At 41.6% G+C, this 27,613-nt stretch overlaps 1 protein-coding gene across 3 annotated transcripts in view; it reads right to left on the bottom strand.

Moving 5' to 3' along the window:
• Vopp1 (VOPP1 WW domain binding protein) overlaps positions 1–27,613 on the bottom strand; it is an 86,318-nt gene that overhangs the window by 6,895 nt on the left and 51,810 nt on the right. For 2 of the 3 annotated variants that reach the window (XM_069995957.1, XM_069995958.1), the window contains exons 3-4: positions 15,242–15,319; positions 4,389–4,525 (exon numbers count right to left, since the gene is read on the bottom strand). In XM_069995957.1, the coding sequence (XP_069852058.1) occupies positions 4,389–4,525; positions 15,242–15,319 (215 nt within the window). The remainder of the gene's footprint in view (positions 1–4,388; positions 4,526–15,241; positions 15,320–27,613) is intronic. The other variant, XM_069995959.1, reaches the window with a different exon arrangement.

Genomic DNA, 27,613 nt, shown 5'->3' with positions numbered 1-27,613 from the left:
CTTTGAGCTCTGCTTTGATTGGTTAATTAAGGCTATAGGGCCTCAGGAACAGACACTGCTGCCTTGGGGTGAGTAGCAGAAGGCTCTCCCACCAGATGGGGCCAAACAATGCCAGTTCAGCTGTCTCTTAGAGAAAATAGGCACAGTTCGGACCTAAGCAAGATTTCCACTAGTGTAGCTGAAAGGAGAACACTTGACAAGACACTGGCCAAGGTGAGCAAAGATAGATACTGTTTTTACTGAGGCAGAAAGACATATAGGAAGAGAAAGCAGGAAGCAGAAAAGAAGAAAGGAAGCAAGCAAGCAAGCAGGAAGCTTTCATTCCAAGTGTGAAACCCACATTGATAAGGCCAGGCTGGATGTAGGAAGCCCAAATAGGTACCCCCAGACACCAGAGACCTTCCCTCCAAATTGCCCATAATTGCATGGCATGATACTCTGGAATCAAAAGCACCTTAAAATCCTCCAAATAACAAAACCTGAAAAGCTCCCAATGAAATCCATGTGATCCATTCTAAAGGATACAGTTGCAAAGAGAGACTGACACCAGAAATAGAGATTGGAATCAAGAAAAATAAGGCCCTAGGGAAGTGTGAACAATGGAGAAAAAATAGAGTTCCCTCACCCCCCCAAAATACAGCACCTCCTATGTATCATGATATCCAAGTCCTACAGAAATAGCATGAGAGTCCCATTACATATTCTCATTTTATAGATTTAAAAGTTGAAATTTTCTTCTACTGGCCATGTTAGATCTGGAAGCACTGAGGCAGACATCCTTTAGCCAGTGAAAACTACGAAGAATACACAAGCTAGGGCAGCAGGGACAGCTGGAAAGAAATGGAGTCCCTGAGGATGCTGCTAGGCCATCATCACTATAACTCTATCACAATAGCTACCTCTTCCTCATTTTTCAATCTGGCTGAAATGAGGTGTTTGTTACTATCAGCTAAAAGTATGTAAGCTGTGTAGAGATGACCCTATGCAGCAGGAGTATAACATAGAGCAGTGACAACTTTGGGCTTGTCTAGATGACATTACTCTGATAGCCACACCCCTCCCTAATACCTGGGCCAACTAGTCACCATAAGATTGCTAGTAATTCATGGGCACTGGTGCTTTTCAAACAAAAGAGACTTTAAGCATTTCTAGTTAATTTCTTTTACAAACTCCATGTTCTTAACATAATGCTGTCTTTCACTGGGAGCAAGTATAGTAGAAGGCCATGGACAAGAAGAGATCTCTAAAAGCACAGGACTATACCACAGCCCATCCTGGGCTCCCTTATCCCACTGATCCTTCCAGGGGGGAGAAGCAATTAACAACAACAATAACAACAATAAAAATGGGAAATGTTAGAGGCACAGGGGCAGAGATAAAGTGAGGTGACCTAATGCCTAACTGCAGCTTTATCATGTTAAAATAATAATTACAGGCTGGGAATGTGGCTTAGTGGTAGAATGCTTGCCTTGCATGCATAAAGCCCTAGGTTCAATTCCTCAGTACCACATAAACAGAAAAAGCTGGAAAGAGTGCCATGGCTCAAGTGGTAGAATGATGGCCTTGAGCTGAAGCGCTAAGGGACGGTGCCCAGGCCCAGAGTTCAAGTCCCAGCACTGGCAATAATAATAATAATAACAACAACAACAACAGCTTCTGCATCTTCATATTTAACCAACTGCAGGCTGCAATTGTTTGAGAACCATTGCATCTGCAGCAAACATGTACATATCTTTTCCTTGTTATGATTCCCTAACAATATGGGCTAACAACTATTTGAAGTATGTGCATTATGTTAGGGATTATAAGTTATCTATGATGACTTGAAATATATAAGAAGATATGTGCAGATTATATGCAAATACCACACCATTTTATATAAGGGATTTGGATAGTCTTAGATCCAAGGGGTCATTCTCTTGTCAGACTCTTATGTCATTCTCTTAAGTCAGATGGCCAGCCACTAGTGGCTCACACCTGTAATCCTAGCTACTCAAGAGGCTGAGATCTGAGGATCATAGCTCAGAGAAGCACAGGCAGGATAGTCTATGAAACTCTCATCTCCAATTAACCACCTAGAAGAAGCCAGAAGTGACTCTGTGATCCAAGTGGTAGAGTCCTAGTCTTAAGTACAAAAGCTCAGAGATAGCGTCCAAGCCCTGAGTTCAGGCCACAGGACCAGCACCAGAAAAAAAAAGTCAGACTGTTCACATGTCCTCACTACTAAAGCTGAAGCATCCCTGGTTATGCTTCAGCTAGAAACTGGTGAGTAATTAAATTTTCAAAACCCCTCCCACTCTCCTAACTGGTTTCATTCAGCCAGGCAGCCACCATCACTATAGACCAACAGATTTATTATAGGATGGAGACATCAAAACAGTCAGGAAACCATCAACAAACTCACCACAAAAGTGTGGCCAAAAGGAATAATAGTAAAACTACATCTTACTAATAGGAATTTTCTGCCCATTTGAACTGCTTAATTTTTTTTATGTATTAGATACATCCAAGGAAAACATGTTTTAAGTGCAATACCACAGCCTTCATTACTGTCTATTCTTCCAGTTATTGGAAGCACAGCCATGCTGCCGAAGACATAACCAGTTCTCTCTTCACTAAATGCTCCTTAAGACTGTCTTGTCAGACAATTTTATAGCCTTGATTTTGACAAACTTTTGCTGTTACATAGCATACCAGAAAGAAGACAAGCTACGATTTAATTGCCTTTACTTTGAAGCTCTTGAACTAGTTCCTTCAACCATTCATCATAAGAACATTGATTTCCTCAGAGCTTGACTCTCAACTCTTCTGGAAATGAAACTCTTTCTTCCCCCCATAGTGGGGCTTGAACTCAGATTTGTGAATCCTTTGGTGCTGTCCTTGAGCTTTTGTGCTCAAGGCTAGCATTCTACTGCTTTGAGCCACAGCACTACTTCCGGTTTTCTGATGGTTAACTGGAGATAAGAGTCTCATGGACTTTCCTGTCCAGGCTAGCTTTGAACTGAGACCCTCAGATCTCAGCCTCCTGAGTAGCTAGTGTTACAGGCATAAGCCACTGGCACACATCTCAAAAATGCACCTCTTAATCTGAGTTCCTAAAGAAGGTGAGGACAAATATAATGCCTACAAAACTGTCAACATTGCTCCTGAGTACTCAGAAAAGTAGTAATTTGCTGAGTGATGGTGGCTCATACCTGTAATCTTAGCTATTCTGGAGGCTGAGATCTAAGGATCAAGGTTCAAAGCCAGCCTAGGTAAAGTTTGTGAGGCTCTTATTTCCACTAATCTAACAACAACAACAAAAAGCAAAAGTGGAGTTGTGGCTCAAATGGTAGAATGTTAGCCTTGAGCAAAAAAGTTGGTCAGGGACAGAGCCTAGGCTCCAAGTTTAAGCCCCAGGACTGATACAGAAAAAAGGAAAACTAGGAAGAGGAAAGGGGTAACATTGTACAAAAATAAATGCACTCTTTACCTGATTTACATAACTGTAACCCCTCTGCACCTCACCTTTATAATAAAATTTTAAAAAGAAATAAAAAAGAAAACTAGTATTTTACAACAAATACTTTTTGAAAAAAATGATCAAATAGAAGGTAAAACAAAAGAGAACAAAACAAATGGTCACCAATCATAGAATTACCACTTACAAACATAGTATTTAATATAGAGGTGTAAAGAATAGTGGGGACATTACCATGCCTTCATAGAAATTTCTACATAAAATAACTTTTTAAGGAAAAGGTAGAGAAAAAATAATATGCATATATGAACTGCATTACATTCATCCAAGGTACACCAATCATAATTTAGCCAGGCTCCTGTGAGCATGCCTGTAATCCTAGCTACTCAGGAGACTGAGATGTGAGAATTAAGGTTTGAAGTCAGCCTGAACAGAAAAGTCCCCAAGACTCTTATCTCCAAATTAACCAGAAAAATGTGGAAAGTGGAGGTGTGACTCAAGGGCTAGCCTGAATCACACACACACACACACACACACACACACACACACACACACACACACACACACACACACACACACACACACACACACACACACACACACACACACACACACACACACACACACACACACACACACACACACACACGAGCATAAAGCTTGGAGTTCAAGCTCCAATACTGGCAGACATAGACAAAAAAATGCTCTCAAGCCCCCAAAACAGAATATGAGGTTATGAGACAATGATCACACAATCCTATACATGTTTGTGACCAGCACAAATGAGTTATAAAGTTAGTCATTGGAATCTAAATGAACAAAATGGCCAATTTTTTTTCTTCCAGTATACTCTGTAGTCATACCCATGACAAATGTTTCCAGATGATACATGCACTGCAGGAGAGAGAGACAGAGACAGAGGACTGACCTGGAGTGGGGTTTGGGGGTTGCCGGGTGTAGGACACGTTGAACGCAGGCTCTTCGATCAGTGGTGGTGGGTACATGCGCCTGCGGATGAAGAAGCCAGCTCCACAGCAGAAGAGCACACCCATCATCAGGAGGAACCTGAGGAGAGCAGAGACATAAGGCTGGAGCTCAGAGCAGAGACATAGGTAGAAGACCAGGTCCCATGGACTCAGCACTGTGACTTAGACTTCTGGATCTTGGAACACCGCTACCTATTGGGGACACTGAATACTATGACCCAGGAGGGCATGCACCTTGATCTTGGTCCTCTTCCATTTTCACTGGTGGATGACACCGAGCAGACCAGTGATACTGAGAAGATTTGGTAGTCCTTTGGCTCAAAAAGCTATCTGCTTTCAAAGTATTCCTGGATTTATTAGCTGGTCCATGGCTCTGACCTCAACTCAATATTCTAGTCTAAAACGGAAAAATGCTGCCTAAATCCTGTTTCATTCAGCAAATGCGGCTATCCTCACTGTTTCTTCTGTTTTTCCATTCTCCACTGTCAAGGACACAGGGCTATACATTTATACTTCCTAGCAATGATGCTCATGATTATATAAACACCTATAAAGGAGCAGAAATAACCTTCCTACCGAACATCTTAATTACAGATAAACTGGAAGAATAGAGAAACTATAATTTAAAAAAAACCCTAAAACTATAGATTCATCGAAGGACTCTCATTGACAATATTGACAGGTAGCAATTAGCCATAAGCAAAGTAAAGGAAACATAAAGGAAATTTAAATTCTATGAAATCACAGCATCTCTCAGACAAAATGCTAACAAAATTTTACAACTTAAATGTGACTAAAGTCATGGAATGTCACAAGGTGAGTTTTTGAGAATTACTGAAAGGCTTCATTCCAGCCTAAGGTGAGGTAATACATAGTTACTGGAACTATTAGATAGCTCTATAACTTATCTATATGACTCACTGCTGAGAGGACCAATGTAATTTAGTAAACCTACCCTAACCTTTGGGACAGTGATTATATACTTCAGTAACAGGTACTTAAAACTGTTTTTGCTGCCAAGATTAACAAAAAGCAGGACAAAATCTTAGTGTCTCTGCCTCCATTTTGTATCTGTCTTTCCTCTAAGCCTTTCTCTCTACAGTCACTTTACAATCACTTTGGCTTCCAGAAAAGACAGAACAGATCAATAGCATCTTTACAAGGGACTGAAATTATCCCTAAAGAACAGCAGAGTTTTGCAGGACAGATCAACTCCCAAATGAAGATGTTTACCTGTGATTACCTACTGATGAGACTGCACCTTGGAGCAGGAGGAATTATCTCATGGGAACCAGCCTGCTCCCTAGAAGTGATGATTTTAGTGATAATTTCTCAGAAACCCCCTAAGAATGAGATCTAGTTCTTACTCTTCTGGAATTAGAACTCAGACATGAGACTCCATGCATACATTTGCCCCTTGTCCCCCTTAGTTTAAACTTAATGTTGATGCCTGAATATGAATATGAACTGAAGACAGCTAAATTAGAATTGATTCCATCTTGCCATGTAATAACCCCCTTTTCTTGCTCATTCCTTTCCTAATAAGTTTTCTTATCCTTTTTACTATGTTTCATATCTTACCTGAATTATTCTTTCTCTGAATACAAAGAGCAAGGTAGATAGCTATGCTGACTTTCTAATAACAACTTACATCATTAGCATTCAAGAAAATACTTGCAGAAAGATTGAATGAATGGACGAATGAAAAAGGCATAGTTACTTTGGGAAGGGTCAATAATAATAGATCAAATTGACAAAACTAAGAAACTCTTGTTCATCTCTATACTGTGTGGGACCCATGGAACCTTCCAGAACCTCATAGAATCATGGAACCATACAGAACCTCCCACTTCTGGGAAAGTAACCCATTGCCTTGTGCAGGATGAATACACAACAGACTTAGTTATGGCCAGTGGCACCAGACTACACGTTTTAAAAAAAAGTTTAAGCATTGATTGGATGATTAAGCTTTGGGATTATTAACGTAATGCTAAGCAAGGCCATCAGTGCTATCTATTTAGTGGATAACTCTGGAACACTGAGCAAGGAGAAAAAACAGAGACAAGATAGGAATGATTCAGAAAAGGGCTGCAACAGTGGTCTTTGTGTTCTGTCTTCATGATGTTCTGTCTACATGATTCCTTCCACAAGTAATTGTTAACTTACTGTTAAGTACTTAGCACCTCTAAAACTATACTACCTATTTTAGAGAGATAAACAGATGGAGTCCATCCACCCACCAAACTTCATTTCTAATAGAGAAGGAAGACAATAAACAACACATATACATAGTTATTTATAACTCTGGTAAGTGCTAAGAAGGAAAAATAAGGGATGCAAAATTAAGTGTGTGTGAGAGAGAGAGAGAGAAAGAGAGAGAGAATGCATATAATGTTGCATCATATAGTGTCTGTTACAGTGAAATGGAAGGGCAGTCTATCCTCAGGCACACCTGAGTTGGATTCTGAAGGAGGAAAAGGAAGACACAGCTAGAAAGAAGGGAAGGAAGAAGTATCATCCTTGAGACTGAACAGCAAGAGGACAATGATTCAGAGCAGGAAAAGCTCTGTAAGTGGAGTGAAGAGGCTCCGAGTAGAAGGGACAAAGACTGGTGTTGTGACAGCCAGAAAAGTCTGAACTGCAAGGATTTGACAAAAATCAAGGAACTCTCAATAGTAAGAATGTCGTAATCAAAAAGGTAACAGCTATGTTTCTTAAACCTATTTTCTTAGCTAGGTGCTAGTGCTCACACCCGTAATCCTCACTATTCAGCAGGCTGAGAGCTGAGGACCACAGTTTGAAGCCAGCCTGGGCAGAAAAGTCCATGAGACTCTTATCTTCAATTAGCTGCAAAAATCTGGAAGTGTAGCTGTTGCACCCAAGCCTCGAGTTCAAGCCCCAGGACTAGTGGGGGGGGGGGAAGACCATTATCTTTAGGGTGGAGTTTGAGAATTTACCTTCAATACAAAGTGGTACTTACTCCAAGTAAGTGTGTTGGAATATGCATGTGTGCAAAAGTTTCCTTCTCAAATGATGCTAGTGGTCACTCCCAAGAGATCCAGTTCCCAGACTGATGAGAAATGCCAAATACTTTTTTTTTTTAACAGAGATGACATTGCACCTCCCATTCAGACTTCTAGAGAACAAATGAGGAAAGGCTAACAATTACCTAGCAGGAAACCAAGTCCTGGCTCAGGTTATCACTCACCTCCTGACTCAGTCCTTACTGAAGACTAGTCTAAGAATTTATGATGCACTGACGAAGGAATAGGAGTAGGGAATTATTTTTTAAAAATAATAATAAGGAAGGAAAAGCAGTAGCATGTATCATTAATATCAGAAAAGTAGTTTTCTTTTCTTTCTTTTTTTTTTCTTTTTGGTCAGTCATGGAGCTTGAACTCAAGGCCTGGGTGCTATCCCTGAGCTCTTTGCTCAAGGCTAGTGGTCTACCACTTTGAGCCATAGTACCATTTCCAGTTTTCTGGTGGTTAATTGAAGACAAGAGTCTCACAGCCCTTCCTGCATGGGCTGGCTTCAAACCTCAATCCTCAGATCTCAGCCTTCTGAGAAGCTAGGATGACAGGCATGAGCCACTGGCTCCCAGCTGAAGAATTAAGAGAGGAAGTTGTGTTTATTTTGATCATCATAAGTAATCAAGAGCCCAGCACTGGTGGCTCATGCCTGAAAATCCTAGCTACATAGGAGGTTTAGACCTCTAGGTCTCTCTTCAAGGTTTGAAGCCAGCCTGGGCAGGAAAATCCATGAGACTCAGCTCCAGTTAAGCACCAAAAAAGCTGGAAGTAGAGCTGTGGCTCATGTGGTAGAGCACTAGCCTTGAGCAAAAAAAACCCAACAACTCAAGGCCAACACCCAGGTTCTGTTTAAGCCCCAGGACCATCACAAAATGAAGAAGAGGAAGGAGGAGGAGGAGGAGGAAGAAGAGGAGGAAGAAGAAAGGAAGGAAGAAGAGGAGGAAGAAGAGAAGGAGGAGGAGGAAAGGGAGGAGGAAGAAGAAAAGGAGGAGGAAGAGGAGGAAGAGAAAGAAGAGGAGGAAAAAGAAGAAATTGGGTTTACTGAATCCAATTTGTGTGTGTGTGTGTGTGTGTGTGTGTGTGTGTGTGTGTGTGTGTGTGTGTGTGTTTCCACTGTTCTCAGCCTTTACTATAGTAGTTCTTAACTCTGTATATCCTGGAAAAGAGTGCAGTTACAGTGGAAACCTTCTGACTAGAACAGACTCTAGACCCTGCTTGAGTAGGGTGCTCACCCACAGAAAGCTACCCTAGCCAGTCTTCTTTCATTCAAGTGTTTTCCAATGCTAAATATGAAAGCTATCAGTCTATCTTTTCTTTTCTTTATTTTTTCTTTTTTGGTCCGGTCATGGGAATTGAACTCTGGGCCTGGGCGCTGTCCCTCAGCTCTTCAACTCAAGGCTAGCGCTCTACCATTTGAGCCACAGCGCCACTTCTGGCTTTTTTCTTTTTGCTTGTGTGGTGCTGAGGAATCGAACCCAGGGCCTCATGCATGCAAGGCAAGCGCTTTACCACTGAACCACCTTTGCAGCCCCCAGTCTATCTCTTCTAACTTTGAGAAATTCATTCAAACCTTCCGGGCTAATGATCACCCAAGATTTTAGAGCTTGCAGAGCTTGTAAAAATACTCTTCTCCAAACTTTCTGCTCTTTGGTAGTAAGTAGGAAGTCTTTGAGTTAGCTGAGGGGCCTAGAATAGCTGTCCACACTCCCTAGTCCTCTTCCCTGTATTCCAGCCTGGGAGCACACACTCTGAAAGACATATTCTAAAGATCCTTGCCTTACCTAACTTTTCTGGTATCAAAGGTTCTTTGCAGAAATTGGTTAATCACTTGTAGAAAACTAAAGCTAGATCCTTATATAGCACCCTGCACCAGAATCAACTCCCCCAAAAACAAATCCTCAAAGAAACAACTGCCCAATTAATAAGTGGGCTAAAGACTTAAAGAGAAACTTCTCTGAAGAGGAAAGAATGATGGCCAATAGACACATGAAGAAATGCTCAACCTCCCTAGCCATTAAAGGAATGCAAATCAAAACAACATTGAGATACCACCTCACCCTAGTTAGAATGGCTATAATCAAGAACTCTAATAACAACAGATGCTGGAGGGGATGTGGACAGAAGGGAACCTTACTTCATTGTTGGTGGGAGTGTAAACTTGTTCAACCACTTTGGAAAGTAGTATGGAGGTTCCTCAAAAGACTCCACATGGAGCTCCCTTATGACCCGGCAATCCCACTTTTGGGAATTTACCCAAATGGTAACAAACAAGACCATACTAAAGCTACCAGCACAACTATGTTTATTGCAGCATTATTTACCATAGCTAAGATATGGAACCAACCCAGATGCCCCTCAGTAGATGAATGGATCAAGAAAATGTGGTATATATACACAATGGAATTCTATGCCTCCATCACAAAGAATGACATTGCCCCATTTGTTAGGAAATGGAAAGACTTGGAAAAAATTATATTAAGTGAAGTAAGCCAGGCCCAAGATAGGTCCCATGGTTTCGCTTATTTGCAATAACTAGTATATGTCTGAGACAAGCAGAAACAGTCAGATAAGTTGATGTTAGGCAAAATGAACCCCAAGATAAGGACTCAAATGTTTTTTCTTTCTTGCCATTGTTTGTAACATATTTATAAGATATTTCTTTGTTGCTTTGTTTATGTCCCTCCCCCACGGTATAATCCCTGTTTTCACTGTATTTGATATTGGTATAATTTGGGGAAGGAAAGGGAAAAAACAAATTGTTTAAATAGGGAGACAGGTAGACCCATTGCAACAATGAGATGTACAAGACATTATGTTGAAAATTGAACTTTACAACTTTGGTGCGGGTAGGTGGGGGGAGGGGGGACGGGGAGATAGGAACGGATGGTAAGGGGAAACAAAGGAGGAGGCAGCAATGCTTGATAAGAAATGTACTCATTACCTTGCCCATGTAATTGTAACCCCTCTGTACGGTATTTTCACAATAAAAAAAGAAAGAGGGCTGGGAAGGTGGCTCAGTGGTAGAGTGCTCGCCTTGTATGCATGAGGCCCTGGGTTCGATTCCTCAGCACCACATAAGCAGAAAAAGCTGGAAGTGGGTGTTGTGGCTTAAGTGGTAGAGCGCTAGCCTTGAGCTGAAGAGCTGAGGGACAGCGCCCAAGCCCAGAGTTCAGGCCCCACGACCAACCAAAAAAAGAAAGAAAGAAAGAAAGGAAAAAAGAAAAAAAGGTTCTTTGCAGAATAAGAACTTAAATTTAGCCTGGAGCCGGTGGCTCACGCCTGTATCCTAGCTACTAAGGAGGCTGAGACCTGAGGATCACATTTCAAAGCCAGCCCAGTCAGGAAAGTCCATGAGACTCTTATCTCCAATAAACCAGTAGAAAACTGGAAATGGTGCTGTGGCTCAAGTAGTAGAGCGCTTGCCTTGAGCTGAAGAGCTGAGGGACAGCACTCAAGCCTAGAGTTCAAGCCCCACGATTGACAAAAAAAGAAAAAAAGAACTTAAACTTATCTACTTGTAATTATTAGTCTAGACATCTGTCTCTTTCCAAAACTAAACTGCCATACATGCCTCTCTATAGGACTCCCAGCAGAAGATCTGGCCTGGGAGGTTTACTGAGAGAATGTACAAAACAGAGTCAAAGCATCCTTTATATTTCAGCTGGGACACCTCAAATTCATACCTCAAGGTGTTACCTAGCTGCAGCACCAATTGAAAATTGTGTTAATGAATCTCAACTTCAGACAATGAGTGGCAGGTGAGGTTCAAAGCCAGCTTAGACAGAAAATTAGCAAGATTCCATCTCCACAAATACGTCAGGCAGTGATGACACTTATAATCTCAGCTATGTGGGGAGCCTGGGCAGGAGGATGCCAATCTGAAGCTGATCCAGGGCAAAACTCAAGACCTTATCCACAAAAGTAACTATTAATGAAAGCAAAAGAAAATGAAGTAGAGTTATGGCTCAAATAGTTAAACACCCGAATCTGGCTATGCACGGTCTTGATTTCAAACCAGTACTCTCCAATGCCAAAAAAAAAAAAAAAGAAGTCTTAACACTGGTAACTTGACCAAGACTTTGGAAGTTGGCCCTCTGACTTGACCAGCAAGAGCCTAACCACACTGATGAGACTTAAGAAGTTCTCTGTGTGAGATCCAGCCTTGTCAGCATTCACCTCAGTATGGTACCCAGCCTCAGATAGTGATACAAGTTAACAGAAAAGCTCAAGCAGGCCAGTCAGAGACTAGTGGCTTACACAGCTTGCAGATAGCTGGACACTAAGCCAAACCTGCCTGACAATAAAATGGGAGCAGGAGATTACAAAAGAAAGAGGAAATAAATATGGGGCACTAAATCTTTGGGTCATGACCTTATAGGAAACAAAAAGAAGACCCACCAAACCAATCAGAAAGTCCTCTTCAGAGACTCCATTCTCCCAAGATGAAGCTCTGTAGCAAAAGATAGCTGAGATGGGCTGAAGTGTCATCTTCCTATGGCATGATCTCTTTCTCTGCCACATGTCTTTTCTAATAAACTTTCCTATTCTCTTTACTTACATTCCTATCTTGTCTGAATTCTTCTCTTGTTAGACCTCAAGAGCCCAGGTCAACTTTGCTGCCCTAAATTTCCAATAATATATTTGGTGCATTGGCCTGGAGGTTAGGAATTAAATATGTTTTCGGCTGACTTGGATCACTAAAAGATAACAAGAAGTGATCTTAACCAACAGCAGAAGCATCTGGCAAAACCAGTTCAGAAATGCTGACCAACAGGAAAGAAAGGTCAGTCCCTAATAGACCTTCTGGGATTTCTCACTGTTTTCCTTTTTAACTGTATAATGTCTAGCCTTTGATAATTTGCCCCCTCAATCCCCTTCTGTGGATCTCTAGTACTGTGGATCAAACTTACGGTTTCTTGCTAGACTGGTGCTCTAGAACTAGAACTACATCCCTCCTGCCCCTTTTTGCATTGGTTGAGAGGTAACTTTTGAGGTAGGGTCTTGCTTTGGACCTAGACAGGTGCTTAGATTGTGATCCTCCTACTTCTACTTACTCATGTCACTGCAGATAACAGGTTCAAGTTAATGCACCCAGTCACTGTGCTTTCTCAGTAGCTGGAATAATAGGTGTGTGCCCCGCCATTGGTTAAGATGAAGTCTTACAAACTTTTATGCCATGGCTGACTTCAAATCATAATCCCTGGATCTCCATCTCCCAAGTAGCTAGCACTATACCTGGCAAACTTTTAGAAAAATTTGTTTAGCTCTCCCACAACATTAGCAGTTTCAGATTAAGCCATCATGCTTTTGAACCTTCTTAGGGAGGGTTCAGGCTGTCAACATTCAATCCCCTTGCTCTTTCTGCCAGAAAGTCCCAATGAAGACACTCCTGAGAGATCCCCTCCTACCCTAAAGATAAACCACACTTGGAAATGTCCCCTGCCCAATGGTCCTCCCTTCTTCTGCTGTAGTTCCAGTCCTCTCTACCTTCAGACATACACAGAGGTATTACATTTGGAAATCTTCAGGAAGAAAAACAGAGGGAACACCAACTACTATAAGGTAGACAAGCAGGACATTGATCCTCCTTGTTCAGCGCATGTAGCCACCTTGGCAGGGCAGCCTATTAAGGTTCTAAGGAAGTCCTGGTCAGGGGCTGAGGAGACAGGTTGTTGGTTCTGACCAGCAGATTCCAGAACTACGAATGAAGAGATGCTCATGCAGTGATATCTAAGAATATTGTTATTAAATAATTAATGTTCCAATGGCCACCATGGGGTGAGGAATGAGTTTAATCAACAGACATGGGTAAGCTGCCCTTTGCTATTATAGGTTCAAATCAGCCCAGTGCAAACTTAAGGGGGGCAGTGCTTAACAAAAGGCAGATGACAAAAAGTCAGGAAGCTTGTAAACAGTTTCAACAAGGGAGTCATGACTTCCTCAGTAAGATACATCCATACAGTAGCTCTGTCTTTTGACAGGAATGAATAGAGAAGGTCAAATAGTTTTCCATTATATCATTCAGACTTCAAGCACATAATCACATCTCCTGCAGCCGGTCACAGCTCCCACAAGGCTCTATGGCTTGCACAACAAGTGATACCAGCTCTCACATATGTAAAGCTTATTTAAGGAACTGGTGATGGGGACAGAGAAAGGAGGCATTGCTACTAAAGTGTAGTTGAGGAGGTGGGAGACAAGGGATAGTAGGGGAAAAACAAAGAAGGAGGCAACAATGCTTGATAAGAAAAGTACTCATTACCTTGCTCATGTAACTGTAACCCCTCTGTACAGTATTTTCACAATAAAAAAACTTATTAAAAAAAAGAAAAAACCTTAGCCCTGTGATACACAGAGCCACTACACATACCTACTGGTTTATCTTATCACTGGGAACATTGTTAAGAAGATGCATTTTTTTTTTTTTTTTTTTTTGTCGGTCGTGGGGCTTGAACTCTGGGCCTGGGCGCTGTCCTTCAGCTCTTCAGCTCAAGGCGAGCGCTCTACCACTTGAGCTACAGCGCCACTTCCGGTTTTCTGGTGGTTTATTTGAGATAGGAGTCTCACGGTCTCTCCTGCTCTCCTGCCCGGGCTGGCTTTGAACCGCGATCCTCAGATCTCAGCCTCCTGAGTAGCTAGGATTACAGGCGTGAGCCACCAGCGCCCGGCAACATTGTTAAGAAGAAAAGACAAGACCTCACAGAGCAATTCAAGTGATTGATGTAACATGTCCAGTGAGTTTTTTTTTTTATAGAATTACTATTATTATTATTATTTGCCAGTTCTGGGTGCTTGATCTCTGGACCTGGGCACTGTCCCTGAGCTCTTTTTCTCAAGGCTAGCACTCTACCACTTTAAGCCACAGAACCATTTCCATTTTTCTGGTGGTTAATTGGAGATAAGAGTCTCACAGGCTTTCCTGCCCAGGCTAGCTTCAAACATCAATCCTCAGATCTTAGCCTTAGTGGCTAAGATCTACAGCCTGGTTCAAAGCCAGAAATTTAAAATCATAAAGACAGTTAAGTCATGAAAAATCTGAAGTTTTAACCCTTAGTGGAGTTTAGCTGAGGACATCACACCTAGAAGCAAAGTAAGTAGGTGCAAGAAATGTCCTTTGGGTTTTAAAGAATTCCTTCCTTCCCATCCTTGAAAGTAATACTTTTATCTCAGGCAACTAGACTCTCAGAGGCCTCTATGGGATCCTCTGGGGATCACGATTCACAGAAGGCGGCTCTCTCTAAGGAAACTGCATCCCACCTTTCTCTCAAAGCACAATTTCATAGATCGCAGATGGTTCTCCAGACACCTGAGGAGCTGGAAGAGGGACAAGAAAGCAGGCTGCCTCTCATAAAGGCTAAGATTCAACCGTCACAAGGTAGATGAGGAAGACTGCCAGGCAGCAGAAACTTTATCACATGTCTCAGTTTCCTGACTCTGATTCTTCAAGACACTCAGCCCTGGCTCCATTTCAAACTGGCTAAGCAGCCTTGCTACAGGACAAGGCTGGCATCTGATCGCCTTTCCAGAAGCATGGTTCTTCCCTAGACAGAAGTCTGTGGAAATGAGGAGTTTTCTGCAAACTGAGCACAAGTACCTCTTATGAAGCCAAGCCATATGTTTCTAACTTTTCTGGTCCAGGGTGTCCAAAAGCCTGAGTGAAAGTGCTAAAACTAAGATGGTAACTACCAAAGGAGGAAGAGATCTTGGGAGGTAGGGACCTTGTCAGAAAAAGGCATGGGGGACAAGAGAGAATTGTGACCTACCAAAAATACCACAGCCTCTGGATGGAGAGGGCGCGCACACAGCACCTGGAGCCACAGCAATCCTCATAGGAGCGGCATCTGCAGGAGAGAGGGTACAGGCTGGTCACCATTCTGCATAGGAAGGCAGTGCTGGGCCGATCATGTGGTATCACCCACATTTCAGTGTAAGCTTTCTCGGAAGGAAAAAAAATCACAATGGATTCCTTTGGGGAAGACCTCACGACCAGAAATGGCACTAAACCTGTCAGCTTTGTACTGGAAGGATGCTCTGCAATTGACCAGTGGCTGTTGATCTCTGCTATCTTCAGTTCCTATGATGGAATAGCTAGCTATATCTGCCCACTGAACCCGTCAATGTTAAAACAAAGGTTATGAGAGTCAATGGCTCAAGTCTGTAATCCTAGCTACTTAGGAGGCTGAGATCTGGGGGCCATGGTTCAAAGTTAGCCCAGGCAGGAAAGACTCTTATTTTCAATTACCCAGCAAAAAGCCAGTAGTGGAGCTATCGCTCAAGTGGTAGAATACTTGCCTTCAATGAAAAAGGTCAAGAACAGAGTCCTGGTCCTAAGTTCAAGTCCCAGTACCAATATAAAAATTAATTAATCAATTAATTGATTTTTAAAAACAGCAGTGATGGAGTCAAACCAGTGACCAGGCAGTTTACCAGTGCCTATTCTTGCCACTTATTAGCTTCTGGCAAGAAACTGATTTGTGGCAAGTTACTGACATCTACAGAGAGCCTTAGTTTATTTATTAGCCAAATGGTGGAATGACTTCATTTGTAGACTATCATCCTTACATAAAATGTTGATAGAATTATTACTGCTCATGCTATCTCCTTCCTCTCCATCCTCATTCATGGCTAAGGCTTCACCAACCTTGACCCATATGACATGCCCAGATTCATGACCCAGAGGTACCACTTAAGAAGGGCTGCAGATGAGACCTATCACAGGCCTCCTATGGCTCATTCAACTTCTTCAAAATTTCTACCCTTCCCTAACAAAACTGATGCTGCTTTTAAATTTTATTTATTGCTTGAGCTCATAGGCTGGATGCTGTTCCTGAGCTTTTGTTTTGTGCTTAAGGCTAGTGCTCTACCACTTTAAGCCACAGCTCAACTTCTGGCGTGCGTGCGTGCGTGCGTGTGTGTATGTGTGTGTGTGTGTGTGTGTGTGTGTGTGTGTGTGTGTGTGTGTGTGTGTGTGTGTGTGTGTGTGATTAATTGGAAATAAGAATTTCCTAATCTTCCCTTCCCGGGCTGGCTTCAAACTGTGATTCTCAGATCTCAACCTCCTGAGTAACTAGGATTACAGACATGAGCTAAGTTTATTTTTTAAAGTAATTTAGTTGTTGGTGGTAGTGGTTGTGGGGCTTGAACTCTGGGCCTGGGCACTGTCCCTCAGCTCTTCAGCTCAGGACTAGTGCTCTACCACTTGAGCCACAGCACCACTTCTGGTTTTCTAGTGGTTTACTGGAGATAAGAGTCTCACGGCTTTTCCTGCCCCGGCTGGCTTTGAACTGAGATCCTCAGATCTCAGCCTCCTGAGTAGCTAGGATTACAGGCGTGAGCCACTGGTGCCCGGTTTACAATTTTATTTTCTAAAGGGAAATTTTATCTCACATTTTTAAAGAGAAAAATGTTACGGTAATTCAAACTCTTTTATTCTGCACCTGGGTATCTACAGAGACCCTGTCACAAATACAATTTGAGTCCAGGTGAGCATGGTTAGGGGAATGCACTGTTCTCAATACTATGACATTGATCACATGACTGTGATGTAAGCTTCTAACAATTTTTTTCTTTAAAATTTAAAGTGTCTGGAAGAAATATATAATTTGAGCTATTTTGGGTGCTAAATTTGTAGATTATTGAAGTTAAATAGGCATTTCATGTAATTTTTTTAAAAAGGTGTAGGTCAGGGGCCAGTGGTAAGTGCCTATAATCCTTGCTACTCAGGAGGCTGAGATCTCAGGATCACAGTTGGAAGCCAGCCCTGGAAGAAAAGTCCCCATGAGACTCTTATCTCCAATTAACCACTCAAAAAACTGTGTGGAGTATTAGCCTTGAGCAAAAGAGCTCAGGGATAGCACCTAGGCCCTGAGTTCAAACTCCACAACCAAAACAAAAAGAAAAAGTGTAGGAAATATGAGATATTAAAAATGGAAAGTATCAAGATTAGAGGCCTGAACTGGGTGCCAGCAGCTCATACCTATAATTCTAGCCACTCAAGAGGCTGAGGTCTGAGGATCACATTTTGAAGCCAGCTGGGCAGGAAAGTCATGTGACTCTTATTTTCAATTATCCAGCAAAAAAGCCAGAAATGGAACTGTGTTTCTATGTTTCAAGTGGTACACCAGCCTTGAGGGAAAAAAAAGCATTAGGCTGAGTTCAAGCCCTAGTACTGGTGCACACGCACACACGCACACACACACACACACACACACACACACACACACATGAGGCCTGGATGTTGGGAGAACTGGATGCTAAGAGATAAAGCTATCTTCTTTCTGGTTACATTTGTTATATCTGTTATATTTGTTATATTTCCTTCCTTTTTAAAGTTCTATTTTATTTTAATTTTTTGTGTATGTGCTAGTCCTGAGGCTTGAACTCAGGGCCTTGTACTCTGGTTTTGGTTTTTTTTGTTTTTCACTAAAGACTGGTATTCTACACTTTGAATCATACCTCCACTTTCAACTTTTTACTGGCTAATTGGAGATAAGAATCTCACAGACTTTTCTGCCTGGGCTGGCTCTGAACCACAATCCTTAGATCTTAGCCTCCTAAACAGAATTATAAGCATAAGCCACCAGCACTGGCTATTTTATTTTTTATTAATATGTATAATTAAGATTCAAAGTGTATTTTAACACAAGCATATGGAAAATCAAGAGTAGGTTAGGTTAGCAAGGCTCTGGGCTTTGTTGGGAACCTACCTGCATAAACAAAATAAATCTCTCTCACACATTCTCTCTCTCTCTCACACACACACACACATTCTCTCTCTCTCTCTCTCTCTCTCTCTCTCTCTCTCTCTCTCTCTCTCTCTCTCTCTCTCTCTCTCTCTCTCTCACACACACACACACACACACACACACACCATTTCATTCCACAGCCAGTACAGATATTTCCATATCTAGTTTTTCATGGCCCATGGACATGATTTTCACTGCTAATATCTGAATTGTTATGACTTTGAGAAGATGCTCCCAAAAGAAATGTTCAGTTTAACTGGCTTCAATCAGGCAATACCTTGCAGAGCCACGTAAACAAAAGCTTAAAAATACTGCTGATTCCTTTAACCCACAAACCTCCAAACTGCCATTAAGAAGATGCTAGAAGCCAGTGCCGTGCTAGGTCCTGGAGGTGAAGTAATCAAATCTGGGTTACAATCCTTGCCTCTGAAGAGCTTTCTTTCCCCAAAAGGGAGACAAACAACAAACCCAGAAAAACTGATAGCAATAAGTTATGCAGCTGTGAAAAATGAAGCAGGCACAGTAGATTAAAAGCATCAGGGAGACTAGGCACTGGCAGCTCACACCTATAATCATAGCTACTCAAGGAGGCTGAGATCTGAGGATTTCAGTTTAAAGCCAGATAGGGCAGGAAAGATTCTTATTTCTAATTAACCATTAAAAGAAAAAAAAAGAATAAAGGAGAAAAGGAAAAACAGAAGTGGAGATGTAAATGGCTGAGTACTAGCCTTAAGCAAAAAAGCTCAGAGACTGCACATATATATGCAAGGTTTAATAGAAAGTGAATGACATCACAAGGTGTATTTCCTCAGATCTCCTGTTGGGGCAGCTCCATGCTCATTGTAGACATGCTGAAGGTTCTGCTGTGTCAAAACTGGCTTCATTCATTCACTTGGAAGGTTTGAAGGGATCTCATGTCTAACTCTCCTGATTATAAGGTCATTTCTTTTAAGGGTAGTATGTTGAATGAAGATCCCTTTCTAGTTCCCATGTCTTCTGCCTGAGTAACACAGGGTTTGGTTAATGACCACTGCCAGTTTTTAGTCTAATTCCACTCCTTAATGTCCTGCATCAATAAACACTAGTAGGTACAGTTCTGAAATGGGAACACGCCATGCTCATCCATTTCTCTGCTATATTCACTGAAGTAGGGCAGGGTTGGCTGAAAACGAAGCAGGCCAAGATCATCCGACTCATGTTGATTCTGTCTATTTGATATAAACACCTTTTCTGACCATGGTGTTCCAAGATCAGTCTGTCTCTGTCTCAGTCTCTATCTATGCCTCTGGCTTTTTCTCCCCCACTCTCCCTTGCTGTTTCACTCCAACTATGGACAACAGAGCTGTCTTAGCTCAGTCTACTGCTAGGACTGAAGGGATGCCTGGAGTAAATACAAAACTGGTAACTATGAACTTGGTACAAAAGGTGTCATAAATTTAGTGATCAAATAATCTCACAAAAGCTTCATTTACTAAAAATGTTTTCCTTTTAGGGTTACTATTAGTAGTAATAGTAATAGTAGTAGTAGTAGTATTTGCTGGTCCTGGGGCTTGAACTCAGGGCCTGGGCACTGTCCCTGAGCCTCTTTGTACTCAAGGCTAGTACTATACCACTTGAGCCACAGCACCACTTCTGGCTTCTTCTGAGTAGTTTATTGGAGATAAGAGTCTCATGGACTTTCCTGGCTGGGCTAGCTTCAAGCCACTATCTTCAGACTCAGTCTCGTGAGTAGCTAAGATTACAGGTATGAGCCACTGGCCCCTAGCTTCACGTTACCTTTATAAGGAAACATTTTCTGCTTTGAAACCTGAGACCTGATTTGTATATGCATGTATATATGTATACGTATATGTAAATCCTATTTCCCATGTTAATGGAAAGCAGACAAAAATCTACTTGACTTTAGCTCTTGGTCTAAAGTCCCAGGTCTAAAATTCTTAGAGATCTTATATATTTAATATACTTACATATATTGGTAACTATTACCTATATTTATTAATATACTTCAGTTTATACATGTATATATCTATATATAATACACACATCTTGGATATATTCATACACACGCACGCACTCACACACACACACACACACACACACACACACACACACACACACACACACACACACACACTCTCAGTCACTTACCCCCTCAGTCTGAAAACACAAAATCTATACTTGAGTGTTAGGATTATAGTGGACAGCAAGTTCCTAAGTCAAATTGCTCCTTGTGGGCAAGATTCAACACCTAAGTGCTCACACTCACTTTTCAAGATCCAACTTGACGCATCAGCCACAAATACACATTGTCAAGCGTCAACTGATTATCTGTGTCCTTCCCTCAAAGCACAGAGCCTTCTTACTGCTCCCATCATCAGCTCAAGATCCACTCACTGTAAGCATTACAGGTACACCTGCAGTTCTGGCCTGGCTCCCAGTGTGCATCTTGGCAAGCACCTGGCATTTGAAGGAGCACACAATAACTGGTAAGGATGAAACTATCACCTCTTTTCCCTCTGCTGTTTTTTTTTATTTTTTGTTTTTTTTGTTTTTCCAAAATGAAACTACTGGTAAATTGGGATATCAAGCACATACCTGCTGACATTCCAAATAACTGCACTTATAAACAAGATGTTAAGTATAACTTCAAGCTTAATTAAAAGCCATAAATATTACCAGGTGGTATAGGATGGGAAGGTGGCTCAGTGGTAGAACACTTGCTTTGCATGCATGAGGCCCTGGGTTTGATTCCTCAGCACCACATAAGCAAAAAGAAAAAAGCAGAAGTAGTGCTGTGGCTCAAGTGGTAGAGCACTAGCCTTGAGCTGAAGAGCTGAGGGACAGCGCCCAAGCCCAGAGTTCAGGCCCCACAACCAGACCCCCCCAAAAATATTACCAGGTGGCCTAGCACACTAAATACACAGGTCAAGTCACTGACGGATTCCTAGTCTCACTGAATGAAATAAAACCAATGTGACAGAATATTAAAGAGACAAACCCTAATGAGTTTCAAATAATCATGAAGCATCTCTTTGAAAATCTAAAGGCTTCATAGAGGACCCTGCTGCTATGGTGAGTGGCTAAGGAAATGAACTTTCCATCTATAGCACAGGTCCTTCTAAGATTTCAGCTTGGTGAACTTCTTGCTTCTGAGCCTTTGAATGTTGTAGGTATTCCTACCCGTTTTTACCCTGAAATCAAGGTCATCTGTGATGGCGGTGATATTTCTCCACTCACTCACATACTCTTCCCTTTCAGATTCACGTCAGTGTGTCCCATCCATTTTTCCCAAAAGAAAGCCGATCATCCACAATTCTAACTCTCATTTCCCATTCTGCCTCTCTATGTACCAAACATTTGAAGTTTGTCTTACCTAAGGTAATTACTTCCAGCCTTATTATGGCATAATCTTACAGATGACATCTCTGACCTTGGCCTGGGGCCCCTGAACTACTTTGGAAAGTTCTCTCCATTTGAATAAGGTAGCAGTAAGTAAGTCTCTTTCCTCAGAACCCTTTAACTGTGGGCATAACTCAAGCAGGATGGAGGTGGTCACTTAGCATTTCACAGCTTCAAGTGGGGTTGCATTACAACGAACACTGGGAAAGCAGCAGTTCTCAGCATTGTCTTAGAGTAAAATTGTTGACAGCTTTAAACAGTACCTGAGCCTATTGGCTTGGAGTCATTCTATATGTGGTCCTAGTATACAACCAATAACCTAAATTTGAAGCCTGGTATCTTTCGTGGTATCCTTCCTTGACAACTAATAGATGTGTATGAGGGACTGGGAATAGGAGGAGAGAGTTGTTTTGTTTTTCTGTTCCATTAAAAGAATAATTTATTGAGGTATAATTAACACACAAAGAGCTGTATGTATTGAACTCCTTTTGGACATTTGCTGACACCAGATGATTGCCATCATACTCTGATCACCTTAATATTTTACATCTGTGAATATTTAACAGAACATTTATATTTACAAACCTCTAATCTCTGAAAACACAAAGTTTCAGGCCTTTCTGTCTGGCTATAAAGTCAAAAACATCACACAGCTTTGTTCTGTTTTTCCTCTCAGGCTCAGTTAACAATTTTACATATCAGAACCTTCCTCTCTACCTGATGTGGTTTTCCTAACAGGCAGGGATTAGGGATGGACTTGTCTGTTGAGACTCTCTTAGTGAGATGAGCCTTTAACTTTGATTTGGCTCATACAAAGCTACTCTCTATATGCCATATCTTCAAGGTACTTAATCATTTCAAAGTGCTCATTCACTTAGAAACCTATTTTATTACTAGTAGACACTTCACACTTGTATAAACCAAGAATGTTTGTATGTATAATGGTTGTTATATGATATTATCTAACAAAATTTTACTAGAATTTCTACCATGAGAAAAAGTATTATAAATGTGTGTTTTAAATCACATATCTAGCAAGCCAGATGGATTAGAAAGTGCTAGTTTTCTTGCCATTGAAACTCTGAATAGCCCAGTTGCAGTCAGATTTGAGATGAGTGAAATGGGATCCCTCAGACTATTATGCACCTTCAATAATTCCAAGGCTTTCAAAACTACACTTGTGTTCTTTTTTTTCTCCTCTTAGTAAATCACAGCTCAATTAAAAATCAGTTCTAAAGCCAGGTATTTGTGGCTCATGCCTATAATCCTAGCTATTCAGGAGGATGAGGTCTAAGGATCACAGTTCAAAGCCAGGAAAGACTGTGAGATTTTTTATCTCCAATTAGCCATCAAAACAAAACAGCAACAACATCAAAAAAGCCAGAAGTGGAACTGCTGACCCCATTTCTCCTGCATCCTAATTCTGTATTGGGTGGAGAGAAAAAACTCAAGACTCCTAGACAGTACCATGGTATCTCTGGACCTGCCCTTCACCCTTCAAAGATCAGCTCTATGAGCTCTTTCCCACTACCAGTCCTGTGTCCTCCTAAGCATCCTGCTCCTCTCTTGACAGGGTCCCCATTCACACTGTTCTGCCCATTCACAATAGTGTCATGAATTTCTAAGGCATGTATTTTACACAAAAGGAGCTGAATAGTTAGCCCATTTCATTCCTCTATTTCTAGCCCAACTGCCTAGCCTAGTTCCTGGCACATGCTATAAATGCTTTGCCTTAAGCAGAAGTAATTCTACAGGAGGCAGAGCCTCACCACAGGAGGGAACAATTCACTAATGTACATGAACTAGAGGAATACAAAGATATAGAGGAATACAAAGAACTAGAGGAATACACAGCTGGTAAAAGATGGTGTGAACCATGGTGATCTCACATAGTGACAGCCTATTACATCATGATACTCTCAAAGGAGAGCATGCTGGCAGCACTAAGAGTTAAATAAGCTAATCTTTGGTTTGGCAGTTCTATCTCTTCCAGTTCATCCTATGATCTAAATAGGATCTAGTACATAAAGGCACGCTATGTAGGATGATGTTTGTAACATCCTGGGAGTCCATTGTAATCCCTTCCAAACTGCTGGGACTCAGAACTGTTTGCTTTCCTGAATAAGCTATAGAACACTATGTATTACATAAAATACCTGGGCAGACACATATAAAGTATCATTAACAAACAGAATTTTGAAAAGTGTAAAAATAGCCTCATGACTGCTTCAATCTGCTCTTGCTGCCAAGTAAACACTGAAAAGTTGTTCATGACCACTGACTTTAAACTCTGGAAATGTAGGTTATGAATTGTAAACATTCAACAGTAAACAGCAATAACAAATAAATATAAATCTCTCCCCCAAACTAGAGTCTCAATTGACAATCCTAATGGAGAGTGTGAATAACTAATGGGGCATCCCTATGATTATTGTGTCACTATTAAAAAGGGTGAGGTTGTTTTTGCATAAATATTTAAAAGAATTTTATGATACATAGTTGATTTTTTTAAGTTACAAATATGTTTACACAACATCACATTTCAGAGATCTATCAAGGAATCCCCTCCGCCGGCCCCCTGTCCTGGGGCTTGAACTCAGGGCTTGGGCACTATCCCTGAGTCTCTTTGTACTCAAGGCTAGTGTTCTAACACCTGAGCCACAGCACCACTCCAGATTTTTCTGAGTAGTTTATTGGAGATAAGAGTCTTACGGGCTTTTCTGCCCAGGGCTGGCTTTCAACTGCAATGCTCAGATCTCAGCCTCCTGAGTAGCTAGGATTATAGGCGTGAGACACTGGTGCCCAGCTTTCAAGGATTCTTAAGTAGATTAGTAAAATCTGTCTCCCTGTTATGGAGAAAAAAGTCTTTAATTTATACCAGGAATCTTCCATGATAAACTCAGCCAGAATAGAGAGAGAAGAGAGATTGTGTGTCTTCAAACCAGACTCCCTGTAGTCCCTTCAGGCTGCTAACCAAAGCCTGTGTTCAGCTGTCTCATTCCTCCCAGAAGAGAAGCAGAGCTTAAGAAAAGAGAGGAATCACAACCTTTTTTTTTTCACCCTGTACATCCCCCAAATCCCCAGTGCTGTTGAGAGGGGAAGGCCCTTGTAGCCGGCATCCTGCAGGCCCAGGGCAAAGGTGGCCCTGTGCTGGAACTGGATGCTGGATCTGATGCCGGCACCTCCCACTCTTTAACAGGCAAAGGATCCCATTTGGACACTTCAGCCCTGCAAAGCTTTTCCCTGGGATCGAAATCTGACACCTATGAACAATACTTTACTCACTCATAGCATTAATTATTCAAAACAGAGGAATGAACCCAGAGACAACCACACAGAGTAACCTAAGTCCTTTGAAAGAAACAGACAAGCTACAGGGTAAAATATACTGGGTTTTATGCACATACATACAAACTGACTAAAGGTCAGTATTCTTAAGGGAGGAATCCAAAGGAACAACTAATGAGCTGCTGATAAATAAAATGAATACCAGGAAGCAGCAACATGTTTTGAGGTGGGGGGAGGGTAAACAAAAGGAGGGAGGTAGAGCGAGCCATGCAGTGTGTATTATATAAAATGTGTATTATATAAAAATGGAACTTGAGGGCGGGGATGGGAGGGTTAATAATGGAGGAAAATAACAGATGGGGTGACATTGATCAAAATGCACTCTACTCATAACCTGACATGGAACTGGAACCTCTGTGCACAGCTACTAAGTAATAATGATAATTATGATGATGATGATAACAACAACAACAACAATAATAATAGGCTTCACAGTCGAACAGGGCCTTAGGTACAGGAACTGACCAAAACCAATAGGCAGAGGAGTACTAGAATAAACATGCTTTGCCAGAGCCAGGCAGGCCAGGGATCATGAGCTCAAGGGCAGGCCCTGATGGACATATTACTTCATTCTATCTCCTTCTTGTCTCTTTCCATTCTCTCCTTTTAGGGATAGATAATGTATTCTCTAGAATATCAATACCTTGACTTCAATGAAGCTTCTGCACATTCTTTCCTTCAAAGACACTGAGATTGGAATCACCAACTAAGATAAACGAGCCCAAAGAATACCAGAGCCCTAGCTCTTTGCTCCATACATGTGGCAGACAATGATGTGACTCAATCATGTGCAAGACTTCTGAAGATACTACAAGCCCAAGGTAATGGCTGAGTCTCTCTGTATGTCAATCATTTCACTGACAATTCTTTAGGGCTCTGCATCCAATTGAGAAGTTTCAATCACTAGCTGAGCATTGTGGTAAATACCTTATAACCTCAGCACTTGTAAAGATGAACAAAGAAGATTCAAAATTTAAGGACAGGCTGGAGTCCAGATAGTAAAACCCTGTCTCATGAGGGGGAAAAAAGACTCAACCACTTCTAACCTACCTTCTGTTTTCTGGAGGAAATCAGAATCATTTCTATTCATAAAGAGTAAGAAATTAGGGCTGGGAAGGTGGCTCAGTGGTAGAGCGCTTGCCTTGCATGCATGAGGCCCTGGGTTTGATTCCTCAGCACCACATAAGCAAAAAAGAAAAAAGCCAGAAGTGGCACTGTGGCTCAAGTGGTAGAGCACTAGCCTTGAGCTGAAGAGCTGAGGGACAGTGCCCAGGCCCAGAGTTCAGGCCCCATGACTGGACCAAAAAAAAAAAAAAAAAAAAAAAAGAGTAAGAAATTAGCTGGGTGCTGGTAGTTTATGCCTGTAATCCAGGCTATTCAGAAGGTTGAGATCTAAAGATTGTGGCTCAAAGCCAGCCCAGGAAAAAAAAGTTCATGAGATTCTTATTTTCAATTAATCAGCAAAAAGCTGGAAATGGGAGTGTGGCTCAAGTGGTAGGGTGCCAGCCTTCAGCAAAAAAAGCCAAGCAAGAGCTTGAAGACTTGAGTTTGAGCCCCAGTACTGGCACTGAAAAGAAAAAGAATATAAGGAACTTGCATGTCTAACCCATCAGCTTTCTCTGGAATGGAAAAAAGGTACCTTCTGGATAAATGTCCTCTAACAGTGAAAAAGCTCCAGCCCAGCCCTACCAGAATGTCTAAGGACCAGTGAGTGGGCACAGGATCCTAGATCCACACCTTCAGTTCCTGACTATGGGATTAGCACCTTTTCTACTGTCCAATTTAGTACGTCAATCTGTAGAAGACTGCTTGTTTTGAAAGGAAATACAATGTAATTTAGTTGCTTTCTATTTGGCAAACAGGATGGACCCTTAAGAAGCTAAACTCTATCTCACAATTTGTTGTTTATCTCTACTGTGACAAATGAGCCTGTTCAGTCATTTATCTTTTATTCTCTAGACTACAAATTATTCTGAACAGCCAGTTAGAGTCTTATGGAAGATACAAGCAGGATACATCCTTGACGATTAGCCAGTATAAGGAGAGAACTGGAGCCCCAATGGTTGGGAGATTTCCCTAAGATCACAGAGCAATCAGATGATAGAGTTGGACCAGAGAAGGTCTTTTGAAAACACTTTACATCAGCAACGAATGCTGTCTGAATCTCTCTTTTCTTTTCCAGCCCTCCTCTAGGCTATCATTTGTTTCAGTTACTAAATATATACTGAATGCCTTCTATGAGCCAGGCTCTGTGTTAACACAGAATACAGGGAAAAACAACAAGAGAAAACCTGTGTCCTGGATAAACCCTCAGTCAGGGGAGAAGAGGACACCAATTATTAGTGCAGCAACAGTAAATCCACAAGAAGGAACAGGAGGGACACACCCCCTTTGTGCAAAGGGAGAAGGACCCTCACCAAAGAACTTACAGTCACCTAGGATCACCTACAGACATTATCTAAGCTTCTCTTTGATTTAAAAAATAATCTGCCACATGAAATTGTAAGTTATAATGACGACACAGACATTGCACATAGCTATTGAGTCCTTCCTCTTACATCAGCTGGATGACAGTATTTTTTCCTCAGAGCAACCCAACCAGTAAGTACTAAGACTCTATCTGCCTCATACAGATCACTTAGC

The sequence above is a fragment of the Dipodomys merriami genome, unplaced genomic scaffold, assembly GCF_024711535.1.
Source record: "Dipodomys merriami isolate MVZ:Mamm:240054 unplaced genomic scaffold, mDipMer1.0.p SCAF_5, whole genome shotgun sequence".
NCBI classification, from domain to species: Eukaryota; Metazoa; Chordata; class Mammalia; order Rodentia; family Heteromyidae; genus Dipodomys; species Dipodomys merriami.
The sequence above is the reverse complement of the archived record's forward strand: the minus strand, read 5'-3'. Positions and strand labels throughout refer to the sequence as shown.